Raw genomic sequence first — 22,284 nt, forward strand, 5'->3', positions numbered from 1 at the left:
TATATTGAAAGTATTTATAATCAAATTATTATAAAAACATTTTTTAGAAGATTTTATATATCTTAAAATTGAATTAATATTTAAGATATATAAAATACTATCTAGTATATTAAAAAGAATCAAGACAATATTTAAGATTATGAATTAATATATAAAATGTTAAAATCTTATACATGTTACTTACATAATTTTAGTTGAATTTATTTATTATTAGACTGTTATATATATTAATTTTAAAGTTATATATTAAATATATCTAAAGATATATATATTAGTATAGTTGGATAGAGAACTCAAGTAGGCCCGGCAGCAGGATTATTCAGACTTTCGGCTGAGAACTATAGGTATTGTAATTAGCTGTACCATAACACTCCGGCCAAAAATCTCTTAATAATGACTAGGAGCTCGCTCATCCATCCTCCCAGGGAATGACCCACCCGGAATTGAAAATATGGGATGTTGATCAAAACACAAAGCTCTCTTTTATCCTTGTTTCAACTTGCTTCACTTTCGGGTTCAACAGCTAAGGGATCTTTGCTCTCGCTGTCCAGGCTTACTCAATCCTGGTTTGCTCTACCTCTAAAGGAATGTCTGATCAAACAGATTTACAGGACGCCAATTGTCTTTAGTACACAGCAATATACATCTCAGGCATCTTCATCATGAATTGCTGGACAACTCGCTTTCATCTACGGCGGCATATACAATTATGTTGTAGCCTTGGAAGACATGTCCCTTTTACACAACACATTGTCAAAACATCACACCTCTCGATATCCAGAAGATGTGGGTATGCAGCGGCGAATGGCTTTCTGTCAGCCTACGGGAACATAGCATTAAAAAAGCAGACTCCCCATTCCCATTGCTCATCTCCTCCATTAAGCCGCCACCAAAGTACGAGTCAGCCATCAATCAGTTATTATCAACCACCACAAAGTGGTGTCGTTGCTCTTCTTCCTCGGTCCTGGATACCATATGCTGAACTATTACGACTTGATAAGCCGACAGGCACATACTACCTTTTTTTCCCCTGCTTGTATTCAACCCTTCTTGCGGCAACCATGACACCTTCGGTCTCAGTCATGCAAGTTACTGGCACAGCGGGGCTTTTCTTCGCCGGCGCCCTGGTTATGCGAGGTGCCGGATGCGCAATCAACGATTTATGGGATAGGAACCTAGATCCGCGTGTCGAACGCACGAAATATCGCCCGATTGCAAGGGGGGCAATACCTCCCGGCAAGGCAATAGTTTTTACCGGCGCTCAGTTACTTGCGGGACTGGGCATTCTTCTTCAATTTCCACCTCAATGCCTTTGGTACGGCATACCTAGCCTGCTTCTGGTGACGACTTATCCCCTCGCTAAGCGTGTCACATATTATCCTCAGGCTGTGCTAGGCCTTACCTTCTCATGGGGGGCGATTATGGGCTTTCCGGCTCTGGGTGCCGATCTCCTCGATAACAACGCCGCCTTGGGTGCTGCCGCTGCGCTGTATTCCAGTTGCGTTGCCTGGACCATATTGTACGATATGATATACGCACATATGGATATAAAAGACGACATTGCAGCTGGCATCAAGTCGATTGCTCTTCGTCATGAAAACAATACGAAGGTTGTTCTCTCTGCTCTAGCAACTCTTCAGGTGGGGCTGCTTGCTGCTGCTGGTGTAGCGGCAGGGAGTGGCCCTATCTTCTTTTTCGGCAGCTGCGGCAGTGCAATCGTTTCTCTTGGTCTCATGATACGGAAGGTTCAGCTTCAAGATGCTCGAAATTGTTGGTGGTGGTTCAAAAACGGTTGCCTGTTTACTGGGGGGGGTATCGCAACTGGGATGTTCCTTGACTATGTCGCAAAAGTAACTGCCCTGTACTAGACGGCAAAGGATTTTATATATTCTTAAAATACTTATAAGGAGGAAACTTCATCTACCCATAGGTCTTCAGGCCTGCATCTCTTCTTTCCCCTACCCCTTTTTCTCGAGGACTTGTTTATACCTACTTATATATATACCTCTAGCACCTGCTATATAATCTTTCGGTTTCCGTCCAACATTATATAATTGCCAGTATTGTGTCCAGTATTGTCGCCAGGGAGAACTCTTCTTGTCACATGAAACCTAGAAACTAACGCTTCGTCACTAAAATTTTTATAGCCTATTTTCATTTCGCTATCTATACTTATTTATAGATAATTTGACGATTTTATGATGATCACGGAAGTAGGAAACACAGCAAGGGACCTTTTATCTTGAAACCTTGACACCCTTTTGTCTAGTACACCTTTCTAAGTAGGAGACTGGTATGAGACTGGTCCTGGTCCTATCGCCTTTAATATACTGCCTGCCTGGCTGCGTATACTAATAGTTTATTTGACTTACTAGTAAAGATATAAAAGATGGAATGTTTTAGAACACATAAATACATGCGACTCTAACAGCCAGGGTAGGTTAATAATAACAGTTAAGAAATTTAGATAATAGTTAAAATATTTTATAAGAATTAAAATAAATATAGAATTATTATTTAAATAATAAGTATAATCTAAACTAGATAATTATATAATTAATTCCTAAATTATATAATATATAAATATTATTATAAAATATCTAATAATTTAAAATTATTATATAAAATAGATTCTAAATTAATTAATTATATATTAAATATAATCTAGTTATATTAAAAAATATTTAAAATATAATTTATAAATAAATATTAAATATTTTTTTTTAATTTAATTTTAAAACTTATATATTATAATTTATTTAGATCTAAATATACTTTTTAAGAGATTGGTTTTTAATCTGTATTTTAACTGTTAGCCACTCTACATGTGAGTAAAGATTAAAGGTATGTATATTAAATTTGATAAGAAAACCAACCTTACTTTGGTATGTATCAAAAAGATTATATATGGGTCATATACAGAGTAGGCTAATATAATTTAGTGGCGAAATCCAGCGGCTTATATCTACAACTAATGACTTAACTACACCCCTCGCGCGCTTAATGTTCCAATTTTGCACCCCAGGCTAATTTAGTGGTATTTTACAACTCTACTGGTTTTATGTAGTCCCATTATAAAATCAACAGCTAATTATATTTCACGCTAGAAATTAAAATATATGTGATTAAATTAGATAAATATAGGATCTTTTAACCTTTATATACAAGACTTTTAGAGTGGTTAGGGACTTCAGGTAATCAGAGTAGATTGGGGATTAGGGATATTTCAAGATATATAAGAAGTCTTATGTTTAGAGATAGATGTTATTGTTGTTGTATTATTTAACGTCCGGGGGACCTTGGGCGAAGCCTAGGATCCAAAGATCTTCTATAAAATATAGAGACGCGCTGAGCTATGAAGATTATATATATAAAATATATTTATAAAAGATATTTCTAACTATTAATAATAGCAGAATTTATTAGTTAACTACTATATTTCTTTGATTTATAAGATATATATAGAGAATTTAAATAGATTAGTAAATTATAAATAAAGATAAAAAATAAAATCTAGAAGAAAAATAAAGTTAGAATTAATTATTATTAAAATATTAAAAGCACAGATACAGAGTATAATATAGATAAAAAATTAGAAAATTATATATATAATTATAAAAAAGAGAAAAAAAATAAAAATAAATATAAAATATTTAAAAATTACTATACTATAAACTTAATAAATATAAAATTTAGAATAAAATTTTATAATTTAAAAAAGCTTTATAAATTTTTAAAATTTAAAAATTTATAAATAATTCAGAGTCTTTTAACACTTAGTAAAAAATATTAGAAAATATTATAACTAATTAATAAAGATATATTATATATATTAGTAGAGAATAAAATACTTTAGGCTTTTAATATAGTTATAGATATAAATAAGTTTAGTATTAATATAATTAAACTTATAATAATATTAATTAAAATCTCTATAAAAAAAGTATATAATAAGCTAGTAATATAATAATAAATAATATATATTTAATTCTAGTTCTAATCTAATATAATAATCTTAATAATTATTTTATTATTTATATTAGATAGAGAGTATTATTAAGATTTTTATTTATTATTATAATTAGATTTTAATCTGAAAAATTTAGTAGATAGATTTTAAACTATTTATAATAAATAAAACTTATTTATTTAAGATTATACTATTTCTGATTTTTTATTAATTAAAATATTTATTATTTTATTATTTTTAATATTTATATAATCAAAAGATTACTTTAGATCTATTTTATATTATTTAATAATCTTATAATTTTAAGAAAGATTTATTATAAAAAATATAGTATTATTTCTAATATATTATATTATTAAGATATTATTAATATAAAGCCAGATCTAAGTATTTTTTTATTAAAAAAGAATAAGAGTATACTCTAGATCTTATGAGATTCTAATTATCTTTATATTAAAAATATAAAAATATAATTCTAATATCTTAAAACTAGTAATAGTCTATCTTTAATCTATATAAATTATATAATTATATTTTATATATCTAGCGCTGTTTATCTATTACTTTAAGCTATTAAAAAAGATTATAATATTAATAAATAGAAAAATTTATTATTATTTCTAGAATATATTAGCTGTGATAATCTTATTAATATTTTATATTAAATTAATTCTGCACCCGGTAATATAATATAAAGAAAATAATATAGATTATAGAATATAAGATAATAATATATTTAGAATCTAAATCTTAATCTTTACTTATTATCTCTGGCCTGTATTATAGTTTTATATAATTATTAATAATATAATTCTAGAAGTTAATAAATATATATTATTAATTATTTTAAAATAGAGAGTAAATTATAGTTTAATTTTTTTTAGTATTATTATAGTTAAGAAAAGTCTAGTATTATAATAGAAAATAATTATAAGAATAATTTATTATATTAAAAGAACTTCTCTTATAATAAAAATAAGTATTTTATTAATAATACTAATATATTATCTATTCTAAATATTAATTATATTCTTAATATATTTTAAATATCTAGCAGACTTTATTTATTTTATATATTATATTTTTATATTATATAGAAAAAAGAAAAAAATATATATTATAATTATTTTTTTTAGTATTAATATTAGAGAGCTATTTATAGTTCTAGTAAGATCTTTAATATATTAAGAAATTATCTGTATTTTTATTATATAAATAATTATATAATATTTTTAGCTGAATTATTTATTAAATTAGATCTTAAGTTATTAGAGAGCAGGCTGTTAGCCAGATTTTTAAAAAATAATAATAAAAAAAATAATAAAAAAATTATTTATTTTAATAAATAAGATTCTGAAGCTGTATTTTCTAATAATATAAATTATTTTTACTTTCTTAGAAATAAAAATAATCTTATTAATAGTTTTTTAGCTAAAAACCCCGCGGATATTTTTTATAAAAAGCTTAATATTCTAGTTAAGAAAATATATAGTTCTATATAAAGTAATATTATTAATATAACTAAAATATAATAAGATATTTATCAGAAAAAGCTTTATTATATATAAAAAAAATTAATAAGAAAAAAGATCTCTAAGATATATCACAGCTAATAAGATAATAAAATATTATTATTTTTTTTAGATAAATCTAAATAATTTAATTAAAAAAAAACTATTTATTAATCTCAGTAATAAGAAAGACTAGTCTTAAATAATTATATACTTAAGAAGCTGCTATTATAATAATATATTAAAAAATTTTAATATATTTATAATAATAATTATTATCTTCTAATCTTAAATTAGTATTATCTTAATATTATATATTAAAATAATTATTAGATTTATTATTAAATATTTAAATAAAATATTCTTATACTAAAAACTAAGTATTCCAGAAATTAGAATAATTTATATAATATAATAAATAATAATCTACTTAAGACTTTTAGAAATATAGAAGAGAAAAATAATTAAATATTAAAAATATATAAATAATTTATTTTTTTTATTAATCTTAAGTAATATAGCTATCTCTGTTTATTTTTAAAGATTAAAAAAATAATTAAGAACTAGATAATAATTATAAAAAGTATAAAAAACTAATTTAATCTATTTTTAATATATATATAATAAATAGACTATAATCTAATTAATATTTAAGAAGATACTAAAAGTTTTAATAATATTATATTTAATCTTCTCAGCAAAGACTGTCTTAAATTAAAAAAAATAATTTATATTTTTTTAGTTAATTAAAGAATTCTTAATAAAATTATTTTTTAAATTAAAATAATCTAATATTATTTTATAGAGAATTTTAATCTTCTTTTTAATATTTTTAATAATTAGATTATTTATTATTAGTAAGAAAAAACTGAGATTTAGAATTAATTTATATTAGATAATAAGATTATATAGCTTCTTATTTATAATAATCTTATTTATAATAAAATATTAGTATATATATTTAATCTTTTAAATAGTATTTTTAAAATAATAATATATATTCTGAATTTTTTTTAAAAAGTATTACTTATATCTAATCTATACTTAGTCTAGATATATAATCTAATATTTTTTAAATTATTAAAGTATTAATTAGCTTTTTTTTATCTAACTTATTTATAGTATAAATAACTCTCTTAAAGATTATAAAAAGCTAAAAATCTAAAAAAATATAAAATCTATTTAGACTAGTCTAGTAAAGCAAGGCAGATTTTTATTAAATATTTAATATTAAAATTAATTAAGAAAAGAATTATTTTAGTCTAAAAGAATAATAATCTAGATTTTATAATCTAAATTATATTAAAGATCTGATTAAACTTCTGTTATTATAAAAAAAATATTAAAAAAATAAGATTAAGAATATAATTAGTTTATTATATAGAAATATCTAATCTTTTAATAGAATTTATATTATTATTACTTATTTACTAAATTATTTTATTTTTTTAATAAATATTCTATATCTCTGGCTTAAAAATCTTATAATAAATATTAAAATTATTATTAAAAAGATTATTAGTCTTAGAACTAAGATTTATAATATAGTTAATAATTTTATATATAATAAATTCTTAATATATATTTATAATTCAGAAGCTGTTTATAATAATTTAGAAAAGATTTTAGTTTTAAATTAAATAATATTATTAGATTATAAATCTAAGTCTTTAATTTATAAAAATTAAAACTTATAATCTTTAAGCTATTTAGATATTTAAATAGTTTTAGATATTAATTAAAAAATAATAATTATATTTAAAATAATTTAATATTTTTATATTACAAACTATTTATAGCTTTTAAATATAGATAATATTATAATTATTTTTATAGATAAATTAAAATAAGAAAATTTAATAAAATATTATTCTAATTATATTTACTTAGCAGATATAAAGATCTTAGATTTTAAGTAATTAATTATTATAATAATAACTATAATTAATTTAAGATGTTAATATTAATATTTAGTCTTAAAATTAATAATTTTAAGCTTTATTTATATCTGTTAAGTATTAAAAATATTAGAATCTAAAAGATTTAAAAAATAAATATAGCTTTTTTAGAATTTATTTTAAAAGATTTTATTTATATTATCTTCAAAGATTATAATATATTTAAGATATTAATTAATTATAATTTATTAGAATCTTTTATATTCTGAAAAGACTATATTATATTTTTTTTATAATTATAAAAGATATTATTTAAAATTAAATTAATTTTTTATCTAGCTGTTGTCTCTAGATAATTATTAATAATTTTTATTTAAATTTTATAAAAATCGCAGTAGTAGTATATCTAATAATATTAAATTTTATTAAATTTCTTCTTAATAAGTCTAATTAATATACTATTCTTTTATCTTAAGATTATAAAATAGTTATTATAATTAATTTTATTAAGATTAAAATAATTAATATAGCAGATCTCTTTTATATAGTTATCTTTAAAAAGATTATTATAATTATTAATCTAATTATTATAGAAACTATATTAGATTAATTTTATATATTTAAATAAATTATAATAGTTCTGATATTCTAAATTATATTTAATAATTTTAAAATATTTATTAATAAAATAAAAGATTTAACTAGTATTAAAAAGACAGAAGCTGTATATTAATATAAAAAAAAATAATTTAAATAATTATATAAATAAAAATATTTATTTTATATTAGAATAGATAGTAATTAATTAATTTAACTTTTATTTAAATTATTATTTTATTATAAATAAGATTACTAATATTTAGTATATTATTATTATAGAAATAAATAGTTATAAAAATATTAGAAATAATATAATTATATTATTTCTAGAAGATCTTAATCTCTGTTATTTTAAAAATTTAATAAATAATTTTAATAGATTTTAGCTTAATAAGAATATTCTAGATTTTATAATTTTTAGAGATAATTATTTAATTTATTTTAATAAATTTAATTCTAAGAATAGCTGCAGTATTATTAAGATTATTTAAATTATTAATTAATATTCTTTATATTATATAAGACTCAGCCTAACTTATAAAATATTATTTTTAAAAAATAAGAAATATTTATTAATTATTTTATTATTTAAAAAAAAGAATTAATCTGCTTTGTGTAGATTTTTTAAAAATTAATCTAAATATAGTTAATTATTTTAATTTAATAGATCTTATATTAATCTTTAAGTTTTTTAAAATCTTAGTTATATCTATAAAATAAATTATTTTATTTATAAAGAAGACTATTATAAAATTATTATAAATATAAATAAAAATATAATTAATATTTCTGCTATCTATATAATTTAATATAATAATAAAATATATAAATTTATTATAAATATCTTATATAAGAATTCTCTAATTAAATTATTTATAAAAAATAATAAAATTATTAATAATTTTAATAAAAAAACTATAAATCTTATATTTAATCTAGATTTATTATTTAGTCTTATTTAATTAACTCTGAATAATTATAAAGACTATAAATTAATTTATTTTTATTATATTTTTATTTATTATAAAAATTAAAAATAATATATAATCTTATTTTTTATTTTGTTTCTTTAAAATATATAAATTAAAGAAAGATTTAAAATTCTAAGACTAAATATAATTAATATTTTAAGTATTCTAAATTAAATAGTTAGAAATAAAGATTTTTATTTTTTTAATTTTATACTGCGAGAAGTAGTCAGCTGGAGATAGAAAATCTAAAGATATATTAAAAAAAAATAAATAAGATAAAAAATAACTATTAAGAGCCCTATTTTAAAGATGCCCCTAAGTCAAGAGTAGTTGTAAAGGTGTTGTGTTTAGAGGTAGACATAGGCAGTAGAGAGGATTATTACTACAAAGAGAGTTGCCAAAGAGAAACAGGTAGATCTCATGAAAAAGGACAAGGGTGCTGTTATATTGCAACATTTTGCGTGGGCGGGGTGTACATTAGATGTGCAATTAGGCGCTTATATCTAATTTAAGTATTTTTAAATCAATGTCAAGATGAGGGCAGGACAGGTAGTAGAACAGGTGCTATATTATGCGGGCAGGTTACGAGATTTGGATAAATAGACTATAGAATTTGATATGATGCAACTAGGTTTACAAATAGAATATTATTGTTCTATCTCCGGCTTACTAAGAGTAGTGAAGTGGATTCTCAGGGGTGTAGGGGCTTCTGGATGCTTTACTTGTATACAGCCTCAGGCGCAGATATAGATCACTAGTAAAAGATAGAAGAAGTATTTCTTAGACTTATAATATTAATATTCTAAATATTTAATAATTTCTATTTAATAATTATTAGTAAATTTTTTTAAAATGTTTATTAAAATATATACTTAGCTAAAGATAAAATAATCTTTTATTTATAAATGTAATTATATTATATTATTTCTCTTTATTTAATATATAAGTAATATTTTTAATTAAAATAAGTATAAATTAGAGCTATATTAAATATCTAAAAAAATTTAAATATATTAATATATTAGAGCTGATTCTTCTGTTTATTTAAATAAGTCTTAAATTTTTAATAAGATATATCTAATTAATTTATATAATTATTATTTATTTCAGTTAATTTATCTCCTATTATATACTTTATAAATAGATAAATAATTTAAATCTTTTTATTTATAATATAATTATGAATAGTATAATATAAGATAAAGATATATTTTATTTATTACTAATTTATTAAATTCTTTATAATTTTAATAATTCTTTAATTATTTCTATATAATATAATAAAAATATCTTAATATATAATATTCTTTTTAGTTATATATAAGAAATATTTATATTAAATTAATTATTTAATTACTTCAGTAATAATAATATATTCTGCTTTAATAAAATTCTAAATAATAATAGCTTATTTCTTATTAATTTAATAAATAAATAAATTATTAATTATTATTATATATTTAGTAATTAATCTTTTTAATCTTATATTAATATATATTAAATTAATATATAGAATAAAGATTTTCTTTTTATTTTTTTAATAAGAAATATTATTTTATAGTCTTTTATAATTTTAAGATATTTTATAATATATTTTATAATAGATAAATAAATCTAGCTTAAATTAGTTAAATACTAAGATAATTAATTAAGAATATAATATCTAATCTTATTTTATATATTAAGAATATTAACTTGTTAATTATTATTTTAAATATTTTATAATATTTCTTGCTTAGCCATGGATTATTAGTATTAAGTTAGATATCTAATTTTAGTAATATATTAATAAACTTATAATCTATTATTATAAGCTTTTGAAAATCTGTCTAATATAGACTTTCTAATTTATTTTAATTAATTTATTTTTCTTAGATAAATCTAATATCTAGAAGTTTTTAAATTAAGCTATAGAATAAAATTTCTTTAATTCTTTTTTAATATTAGAAATTTCTATTTCTTTAAAATAAAATAAGAATATTATTAATATATAGAATGATAAATATTTCTTATATATTAATAAAAATATTAAAATTAATAATAGTTAATTTAAATCTACTATTTTTAAAAAGATTAATTATCTTACTATTTTATGAATTAATTAATTATCTAAATTTATATAGAAACTTTCTTAGTTCTAATATTATATTTTTAATTATTTTATAATTAAATTCTTAAAATCTTTAAAATATTTTTTATATAAATAAGCTTGTTTAGCTTTGAATTAATAAAGATATTTAATATATCTAGAAAATAGATTTTATATTCTAGCTTTACTAATATTATTATAATAATTCTAAGATTATTTAAATAAAATACTAGAGTAAATATCTTATTAAAATTATTTTTTAATTATTTATTTTTTTAATTATTAATTTTATTTTAAATTAATTAATACTTTTATTAGTATTAGTCTTAATATTAAAAATTTAATATATAAAAAAATAATTTCTTTTACTTTTTTTAAAAAAAGTTTTTTTTTTAAAATTTAAAGCTGATTAATATAGTAAGTTTTTTTTATATAATTTTAATTTATTTAAATTTATAAATCTGATTATTATATATTTTATTATATAATCTAGATATTTAAATATCTAATTTTCTGAATTCTTTTTAATTATTTTATATTTATAATCCTTTTTTTAAAGTTTAGAAATAAAAATCAAAATAATCTTAATATATTATATTAAATAATTATTTCTATTTTTTCTTTCTGCAGCAGAGTATTTAATATCTTTTTTTTTATTTTTTATTTATTCTTTTAGATTATTAACTTTTTAAAAGTCTTTTAAATAGCTGTTATAGATATCTATTATATATAGAGTGGCTAACAGCCAGGTCAGGTCAGGTTAATTAAAATTTTTATATCTAATCACCAGATTATAATTAGAGTGGCTTAACCTGACTATTATATCTTAACCTTAATCTGGCTATAATCTAACAATTAGATTAAGATATAAAAAGTTTTTAATTATATAATTAAGAATAGATTAAGATATAATTATTATTATAATTATTTATATTTATTAATCAGAAAAATTAGATATAATAGATAGATTAATAATTATAGATTAATTTATAATATATATATTCTTTTTATATAAATAATATACAAAGTATAATATATATTTAATTATAGTATAAATATAATAATATTCTTTAAATATAGTCTACTATTTAATCTATTTAATTAATTATTTTAAAAAATATATTATATTCTGAAAAAGACTTTTACAGAATTTAATATAAAAGAAATAAAGAAAGATACAGAATATTAAATTTAAAATATAATTATCTAATTAATTAATCTAATAAATCTAATTAAATTTAATTAAAATAAGAAATATTTTTTAATTAAATTAATTTAATAATCTATTTTAATTAATATTTATTTAATATTCAGAAATTTTAATAGCAGCTGTATATATATCTTTTTAGATAATTTTATAAAATATTTTTTAATTTATATTTTATTAAAAGAACTTAATTTTTAACAGAAAAATAAAATAGTAAGATTAATTATTTATTTAAATTAAATATACTTAATAATTTAAAATAGTAGATAATAAATAATTATAAAATATAGAATTTAATTCTAAAAATTCTGTTTATTATAAATTATAAAAATCTAAAAAAAAATAATAATTAGAAAAGATTTATTTTAAGAAAATAGATAAATATCTATAATAAGTTTTTACTTAATATTTAATTAATTATTTATTTAGATATAACTAATAATAATTTCTTTTGATAATTCTTATAGAGATAATAGCTTATAGAACTAGTTTCTAAGTTTTTAATTTAAAAAAATAAAAATAGAAAACTTTATAAAAATAGTTTATTTTATTTTAAAATATAATTTTATATAAATATAATTTATTATATTTTAATATATAGCTAATGCATCTGCTATATTTTATTTATTTTAATAAATTTAGTAAGTAGAAATTTATATCTAAAGTCTAAAATTATAAAATAATTTCTTTTTTTAAATAAAGTTATTTAAAATATAATAAACTAGAATAAAAAATAGATTTTTATAAAAAATATTTATAAAAGATTTTTACAGAATTTTTTATAAAAGCTATAATATTATAATATAGATTTAATATGTTTTATTTATTTTATTTATTTATTTTATTTTTTTAATTTATTTAAGCTATTTTATTTTAATAATCTAACTATTTTTTCTAACTGCTCTGTATATAATCTTTAATTTATTTTTAATTTTATTAATAGCTCTCTAAGCTATATTTTATTTATAAATCTAAGAATAATCTGACTTAGAAGAAATAATAAAATAAAAATAATATATTTATTTTTAATATTCTAATTAATAATTAATATATAATTTTTTTAATATTTTATAATATAATTAAAATATATAACTAAAATAGAGTAATAATTATATATTTTTATATATATTCTTTATTATAAGAATAATAATTTTATAAAAAGCTGAATTTTATTAATATAACTAGAATTTTATTATTCTTTTTAATAAATAATAATAAAAAAATACTAATTTCTTTCTTAATTATATTTTTTTAATCTAAAAAACTTTTTTTTATATATTTTTAGATAATAATAAAAATAGTTAGATTAATAATTATTTAATCTAAATATATCTTAATTATACTAGAGCTTAAAAAAATAAAGTAGATAAATCTTAATATTAAAAATAATTAAGATAATTAATTATCTGGTTTTTAACTATATTATAATTAGATATAAAAATTTTTTTAATCTGATTATAACCTGGTGATTAGATATAAAAATTCTTATTAATCTAATCTGATCTGGCTATTAGTCACTCTAATTATAATTAGATTAAGAGAATTTTTATATCTGACTGCAGTATAATTAAAAACTAAATAATTAATTATTTTAATTATTCTTAGTATTAAGATCTATTTATTATATTTTTTTAAGCTTTAATATAATTAAGATATATCTAGATTAAATAGTTATTGATCTAACTATCTTTATTATTATTTAAAAGTATATAAAAAAAAGTTTTTTAAATTAAAAGAATATAATTAAAAAAGAAATTAATATTTTCTTTATTATTATCTATCAGAAATAATAAGAAAATCCTAGTTATATTATTAAAATTCAGCTTTTTATAAAATTATTATTCTTATAATAAAAAATATATATAGAGTGGCTTAACCTGACTGTTATATCTTAATCTTAATCTGATCATAATCTAGTAGTTAGATTAAGATATAAAAAATTTTTAACTATATAGTTAAAATTAGATTAAGATATAATTATTATTATAATTATTTATATCTTCTGATTAGAAAGATTAGATATAGCAGATAGATTAATAATTATAAATTAATTTATAATATATATATTTTTCTTATATAAATAATATACAAAGTATAATACATATTTAATTATAATATAAATATAATAATATTCTTTAAATATAATCTACTACTTAATCTGCTTAATTAGTTATCTTAAAAGATATATTATACTTTAGAAAAGACTTTTATAGAATCTAGTATAAAAAAAATAAAAAAAAAATATAGAATATTTATTCTTTATACTATTTAAGATAATAATTATAATAATATAAAAATTATAAAAATCAGATCTTTATCTTTATTTAAGTATATATAATAATTAAAGACTTAAATAAGACTAGTTCTTCTAATTTTAATAATAATCTATTCTCTAGATTATTTTTAAGATTATTTATATTTTTATTCTTATTAATATAGAAGATAGTAATTATCTTATTTTTTTTTTATTTTTTAAATATAAAAATAATTAAATCTAGATTAAAATTATTAAATATATTCTGATATTTTTTATTTATAATAAAATAATTAATATATATTTAAAATATAACTATTTTAATTATATTAAAATTAAGACAGCTTTAGCAATAGTAGTAGATATCTTAAGAATTATTAAAAAAATATTTAATATTAATATTATTAATTATAATTAAGAGAAAATCTCTAGTTATTTAATAAAAAATAGAAAACTAATTATAGCAGGACTTTTAATAAATAAGAATATTAATATATTTTATAATATTTAAAATTATATTAGTTTAATTAAAAATATTTTAAGAAACTATATATTTTTAATATTTAAATATATCTTAAGTTTTTTATATATCTTAACTATAAATAAGAATCTCTGATATTTAAAGATATTATAAAAAATCTTATTTAAATCTAATAATAATTCAGAGATTATTAATAGTATATTAATTATTAAATTTTAACTAAAATAAAAAAAGAATATTTTTTTAAAAATAGTTTAATATTTATAATATTAGTTAATATTATTATTTAATTATATATTTTTTTTAAACTTCTTAAGCTTTAATATTAAATCTAGAATAATTATAATTATATAAATATAGTTTTCTATTTAATAAATATAATAATAATATTTTTAAAGCTTTTAATATATATTATATAAATTCTTAAGAATTTTTTTCTTTCAGAATATCTATTTTTTTTTTTAGTCTGTTAATTAAATAATCCAGATAATTAAAGAGATTATTATAAATATTATAAATTTTATAAATAATAGATCTACTATTCTCAGAGAGATAAAAAATAAAAAAAAAAATATAAAAGTTTAAGAAGATATTTTATTTATTTTTATTTAATTATAATAAAATAAAAATAATTAATATTATTATATTTATAGTACTGAATAAAACTTTTAATTATTTAATAAAAATTAAATATCTAATAAATTATAAAATAAATTAAGTTTTAGTAGATTTTATAATTAAGAAGAAGATAGTAGATTAAGCTAGATTTAAATTATTAAATAAATAAAAACTTTTTATAATATTAAGAGTTTATATTTATAAATTATATAATTTTTTAAATTTATAATTAAAAATTAGTATAATAAACTAGTTAATAAAAGATTTTTAAAAGTTTTTTATAAAAAAAGATTTTATATTAATTTTTTATAAACAGCTTTTAAAATATATTTTTTAAAAAATTTTTAAAATATTAAAAAAGATTTTAAAACTTTTATTATTATTTTTTTATATATATTTAATAATACTATTTAAGATCTTAATTCAAAGTTTTTATAGAAAAATATTAATTATAAGCTAAATTATATAAATAAAACAGAGAATATAATACTAGCTTTAAATAATTTTTAAAAAATCAGAATTAACTAAAATATTATAAAGCTAAGTATTTTAACTAAGTTAAGTTTAGAATTTAACTAAGATTATATTAAATATTATATTATTATTATTAGTATTATTAATTATTATATCTAATAATTAATAAATAAGATTATATTTATATAAGACTAATAAAATAATTATAGCTAGATTTTTATTAATATAAAATCTAGATATTAATTAAAAGTCTAGTAAAATCTTATAATAATTTATATCTTCTATTAAAAAATATTTAATTAAACTAAGAAATACTTTCTAATTAAAACTAATCTAATAATTTATTATAATTAATATCTGTTTAGTATTTAAAAACTTTAATAATAATTATATATATATTTTTTTAAACAGTTCTATAAAATATTCTTTAATTTATATTTAATTAAAAAAACTTAATTTTCAGTAGAAAAATAAAATAATAAGATTAATTATTTACTTAAATTAAATATATTTAATAATTTAAAATAATAGATAATAAATAATTATAAAATATAGAATTTAATTCTAAAAATCCTATTTATTATAAATTATAAAAATCTAGAGAAAGATAATAATTAAAAAAGATTTATCTTAAAAAACTAAATAAATATTTATAATAATTCTTTACTTAATATTTGATTAATTATTTATTTAAATATAATTAATAATAATTTCTTTTTATAATTTTTATAAAAATAATAACTTATAGAACTAGTTTCTGAGTTTTTAATTTCTAGATATTATAAAATATAAAGATATATAATATAATAAATATAAGAGATTTTATTAAAAAATAATATATTTTTTTAAAAGCTGTTTTATATTATTAATAATTTTTTCTAATTAAAATAAAATAATAGTTTTTTAATTTATATATAATCTTTAGAAAAGATTATTTTCTACTATTAATTTTAAAAAATAAAAAAAGTTTTTTAAAAAGCTAAATATAAAATAATCTTCTGATTTTTTATAATATATATAATCTTAAGATTTAGAAAAAAAAAAAAGATCTGACTTAAAAAGCTTATCTTAGTTTAAGTATTATTATAATTTATAAAAATCTAAGAAATAGAAGAAGAAGACTTAATAATATTCTTTAAAAATAAATTAAATAATTATAATTAATTTATAATTCTGAAGCTGTTTTATAAATAATAAATATAAAAAAATAAAAATAAAAAACTCTGTAAAGATAATTTATTTTATTTTAAAATATAATTTTATATAAATATAATCTATTATATTTTAATATATAACTGAGATGCTTGCTATATTTTATTTATTTTAATAAATCTAATAAATAAAAATTTATATCTAAAATTTAAAATTATAAAATAATTCTTTCTTTTAAACAGAGCTGCTTAAGATATAATAGACTAGAATAAAAAATAGATATTTATAAAAAAAATTTATAAAAAATTTTTATAAAAGTTTCTATAAAAACTATAATATTATAATATAAATCTAATATATTTTATTTATTTATTTTATTTATTTAATCTATTTAATCTATTTAATTTATTTAATCTATTTAATTTATTTTATTTTAATAATCTAATTATTTATAATCTTCTTAATTATCTATTAATTTCTAATTTTATTAATAGCTTTTTAAGCTATATTTTATCTATAAATCTAAGAATAGTCTGATTCAGAAGAAATAATAAAATAAAAATAATATATTTATTCTTAATATTTTAATTAATAATTAATATATAGTTTTTCTAGTATTTTATAATATAATTAAAATATACAGCTAAAACAAAGCAGTAATTATATATTTTTATATATATTTTTTATTATAAAAATAATAATTTTATAAAAAGCTGAATTTTATTAATATAACTAAAGTTTTCTTATTATTTTTAATAAATAATAATAAAGAAGATACTAATTTTTTTTTTAATTATATTTTTTTAATTTAAAAAACTTCTTTTTATATATTTTTAAATAATAATAAAGATAGCTAGATTAATAATTATTTAATTTAAGTATATTTTAATTATACTAGAGCTTAAAAGAATATAGTAAATAGATCTTAATATTAAGAATAATTAAGATAATTAATTATCTAATTTTTAACTATACCGCGGTCAGATATAAAAATTTTCTTAATCTGATTATAATCTGGTGATTAGATATAAAAATTCTAATTAATCTAACCTGACCTGGCTGTTAGCCACTCTAAATATATATATAAATATATAATTATTATTCTATTTTAGCTATATATCCTAATTATATTATATAAAATATTAAAACAATTATATATTAATTATTAATTAAATACTAGAAATAAATATACTGCTTCTATTCTATTATTTCTTTTAAATTGAATTATTTTTAGATTTAAAAATAAGATATAACTTAAAAAATTATTAATAAAATTAGAAATAAATAGATAGTTAAAAAAATTATAAATAATTAAATTATTAAAATAAAACCAGATTAAATAAATTAAATAAATTAAATAAATTAAATAAATAGAATAAATAGAATAAATAAATAAAATATATTAAATCTATATTATAATATTACAGGTCTTATAAAAGATTCTATAAAAGATTTTTATAAATCTTTTTTATAAATATCTATTTTCTATTCTAGTCTATTATATCTTAAATAATTTTATTTAAAAGAAGAAATTATTTTATAATTCTAAGTTTTAGATATAAATTTTTATTTATTAAATTTATTAAAATAAATAAAATATAGCAAATATCTCAGCTATATATTAAAATATAATAAATTATATTTATATAAAATTATATCTTAAAATAAAATAAACTATTTTTATAGAGTTTTTTATTTTTATTTTTTTATATTTTTTATTTATAAAACAGCTTCAAAATTATAAATTAATTATAATTATTTAATTTATTTTTAGAGAATATTATTAAGTCTTTTTCTTTTATTTCTTAAATCTTTATAAATAATAATACTTAAACTAAAATAAGCTTCTTAAGTTAGATCTTTTTTTTTAAATATTAAAATTATATATATTATAAAGAATCAGAAGATTATTTTATATTTAGTTTTTTAAAAAGAAAATTTTATTTTTTAGAATTAATAATAAAAGATAATCTTTTCTAAAGATTATATATAAGCTTAAAAACTATTATTTTATTTTAATTAAGAAAAGTTATTAATAATATAAAATAATTTTTAAAAAGATATATTATTTTTTAATAAAATCTTTTATATTTATTATATTATATATTTTTATATTTTATAATATTTAAAAATTAAAAACTCAGAAACTAGTTTTATAAGCTATTATTTTTATAAGAATTATAAAAAAAATTATTATTAATTATATTTAAATAAATAATTAATTAGATACTGAATAAACAGTTATTATAAATATTTATTTATTTTTTTAAAATAAATCTTTTTTAATTATTATCTTTCTTAAAATTTCTATAATTTATAATAAACAGAATTTTCAGAATTAAGTTTTATATTTTATAATTATTTATTATTTATTATTTTAAATTATTAAATATATTTAATTTAAATAAATAATTAATTTACTGCTTTATCTTTCTGCTGAAAATTAAGTTTTTTTAATTAAATATAAATTAAAGAATATTTTATAAAACTATTTAAAAAGATATATATATAATTATTATTAAAATTTCTAAATATTAAATAAATATTAATTATAATAGACTACTAAATTAGCTTTAATTAAAAAATATTTTTTATTTTAATTAAATATTTCTTAATAAAAGATATAGACTATTATAAGATTTTATTAAATTTTTAATTAATATTTAAATTTTATATTAATAAAAATCTAGTTATAATTATTTTATTAGTTTTATATAAATATAATCTTATTTATTAATTATTAGATATAATAATTAATAATATTAATAATAATAATATAATATTTAGTATAATTTTAGCTAAATTTTAAACTTAACTTAATTAAAATATTTAATTTTATAATACTCTAATTAATTCTAATTTTTTTAGAATTATTTAAAACTAATATTATATTTTTTATTTTATTTATATAATTTAGCTTATAATTAATATTCTTTTATAGAAACTTTAGATTAAAATCTTAAATAATATTATTAAATATATATAAAAAAATAATAATAAAAGTTTTAAAATCTTTTTTAATATTTTAAAAATATTTAAGAAAATATATTCTAGAAGTTATTTATAAAAAATTAATATAAAATCTTTTTTTATAAAAAATTTCTAGAAATTTTCTATTAGCTAGTTTATTATATTAATTTTTAATTATAAATTTAGAAAATTATATAATTTATAAATATAAATCTTTAATATTATAAAAAGTTTTTTATTTATTTAATAATTTAAATCTAGCTTAATCTATTATCTTTTTTTTAATTATAAAACTTATTAAAATTTAATTTACTTTATAATTTATTAGATATTTAATTTTTATTAAATAATTAAAAATTTTATTTAGTATTATAATTATAATAATATTAATTATTTTTATTTTATTATAATTAAATAAAAATAAATAAAATATCTTCTTAAGCTTCTATATCTTTTTTTTTTTTTTAAGAATAATAGATCTATTATTTATAAAATTTATAATATTTATAATAATCATTTTAATTATCTAGATTATTTAATTAATAGACTAGAAAGAAAGTAAGTATTCTAAAAAGAAAAATCTTAAAGATTTATATAATATATATTAAAAGCTCTAAAAATATTATTATTATATTTATTAAATAAAAAACTATATTTATATAATTATAATTATTTTAAATCTAATATTAAAACTTAAGAAATTTAAGAAAGATATATAATTAAATAATAATATTAATTAATATTATAAATATTAAACTATCTTTAAAAAGATATTCTTTTTTTATTATAATTAAAATTTAATAATTAATATATTATTAATAGTCTTTAAATTATTATTAAATCTAAATAAAGATTTTTATAATATTTTTAAATGTTAGAGACTCTTATCTATAGTTAAAATATATAAAAAACTTAAGATATATCTAAATATTAAAAATATATAATTTCTTAAAATATTTTTAATTAAATTAATATAATTCTAAATATTATAAAATATATTAATATTTTTATTTATTGAAAATTTTATTATAATTAATTTTTTATTCTTTATTAAATAACTAGAGATTATTTCTTAATTATAATTAATAATATTAATATTAAATAATTTTTTAATAATTTTTAAAATATTTATTATTATTACCAGAGCTGTTTGTATTCTGATATAATTAAAATAATTATATTTTAAATATATATTAATTATTTTATTATAAATAAGAAATATTAGAATATATTTAATAATCTTAATTTAGATTTAATTATCTTTATATTCAAGAAATAAAAAAAGAATAAAATAATTATTATTTTTTATATTAATAAGAATAAAAATATAAATAATCTTAAAAATAATTTTAAAAATAAATTATTATTAAAATTAAAAAAACTAGTCTTATTTAAATTTTTAATTTTTATATATATTTAAATAAAAATAAAGATCTGATCTTCATAATTTTTATATTATTATAATTATTATTTTAGATAATATAAAAATAAATATTTTATATTTTTTTTTATTTCTTTTATACTAGATTCTATAAAAGTTTTTTTTAAAATATAATATATTTCTTAAAATAATTAGTTAAGTAGATTAAATAATAGACTATATTTAAAAAATATTATTATATTTATATTATAATTAAATATATATTATACTTTATATATTATTTATATAAAAAGAATATATATATTATAAATTAATTTATAATTATTAATTTATCTATTATATCTAATCTTTTTAATTAATAAATATAAATAGTTATAATAATTATTATATCTTAATCTAATCTTAATTATATAGTTAAAAATTTTTTATATCTTAATCTAACTATTAGATTATGGCCAGATTAAGATTAAGATATAATAGTCAGGTTAAGCCACTCTAATTATATATAGATTAAAATAATTTAATTTTTAGTTTTTTTTTCAGAGAATTTTTTCTCAGAAGCTATATTGTTTTCATTCTTAATATTATTATTTAAAGCAGTAGGACTGTTTTTATTAATTATATTATTAATAATAAAACTATTCTTATTAACTGCAGCAGCTAATTACTTTAAAATATAACATTAATTAATTTAATTACTAATCTAAT

The 22,284-nt window shown here is 15.1% G+C and overlaps 1 protein-coding gene across 1 annotated transcript; it reads left to right on the forward strand.

The window, feature by feature from the left end:
• Window positions 1-400: 400 nt before the first annotated feature.
• BO70DRAFT_383631 (putative para-hydroxybenzoate-polyprenyltransferase Coq2) lies at window positions 401-2,637 on the forward strand (the record flags this gene model as incomplete). Its single annotated transcript, XM_025545594.1, has 4 exons — window positions 401-1,850; window positions 2,270-2,293; window positions 2,432-2,436; window positions 2,631-2,637. Exons 1-4 carry the CDS (start codon window positions 663-665, stop codon window positions 2,635-2,637), a joined length of 1,224 nt encoding a protein of 407 aa, XP_025394122.1. The 5' UTR covers window positions 401-662.
• Between the last annotated feature and the right edge of the window lie 19,647 nt (window positions 2,638-22,284).

This window comes from Aspergillus heteromorphus (assembly GCF_003184545.1).
Source record: "Aspergillus heteromorphus CBS 117.55 chromosome Unknown BO70scaffold_76, whole genome shotgun sequence".
NCBI classification, from domain to species: Eukaryota; Fungi; Ascomycota; class Eurotiomycetes; order Eurotiales; family Aspergillaceae; genus Aspergillus; species Aspergillus heteromorphus.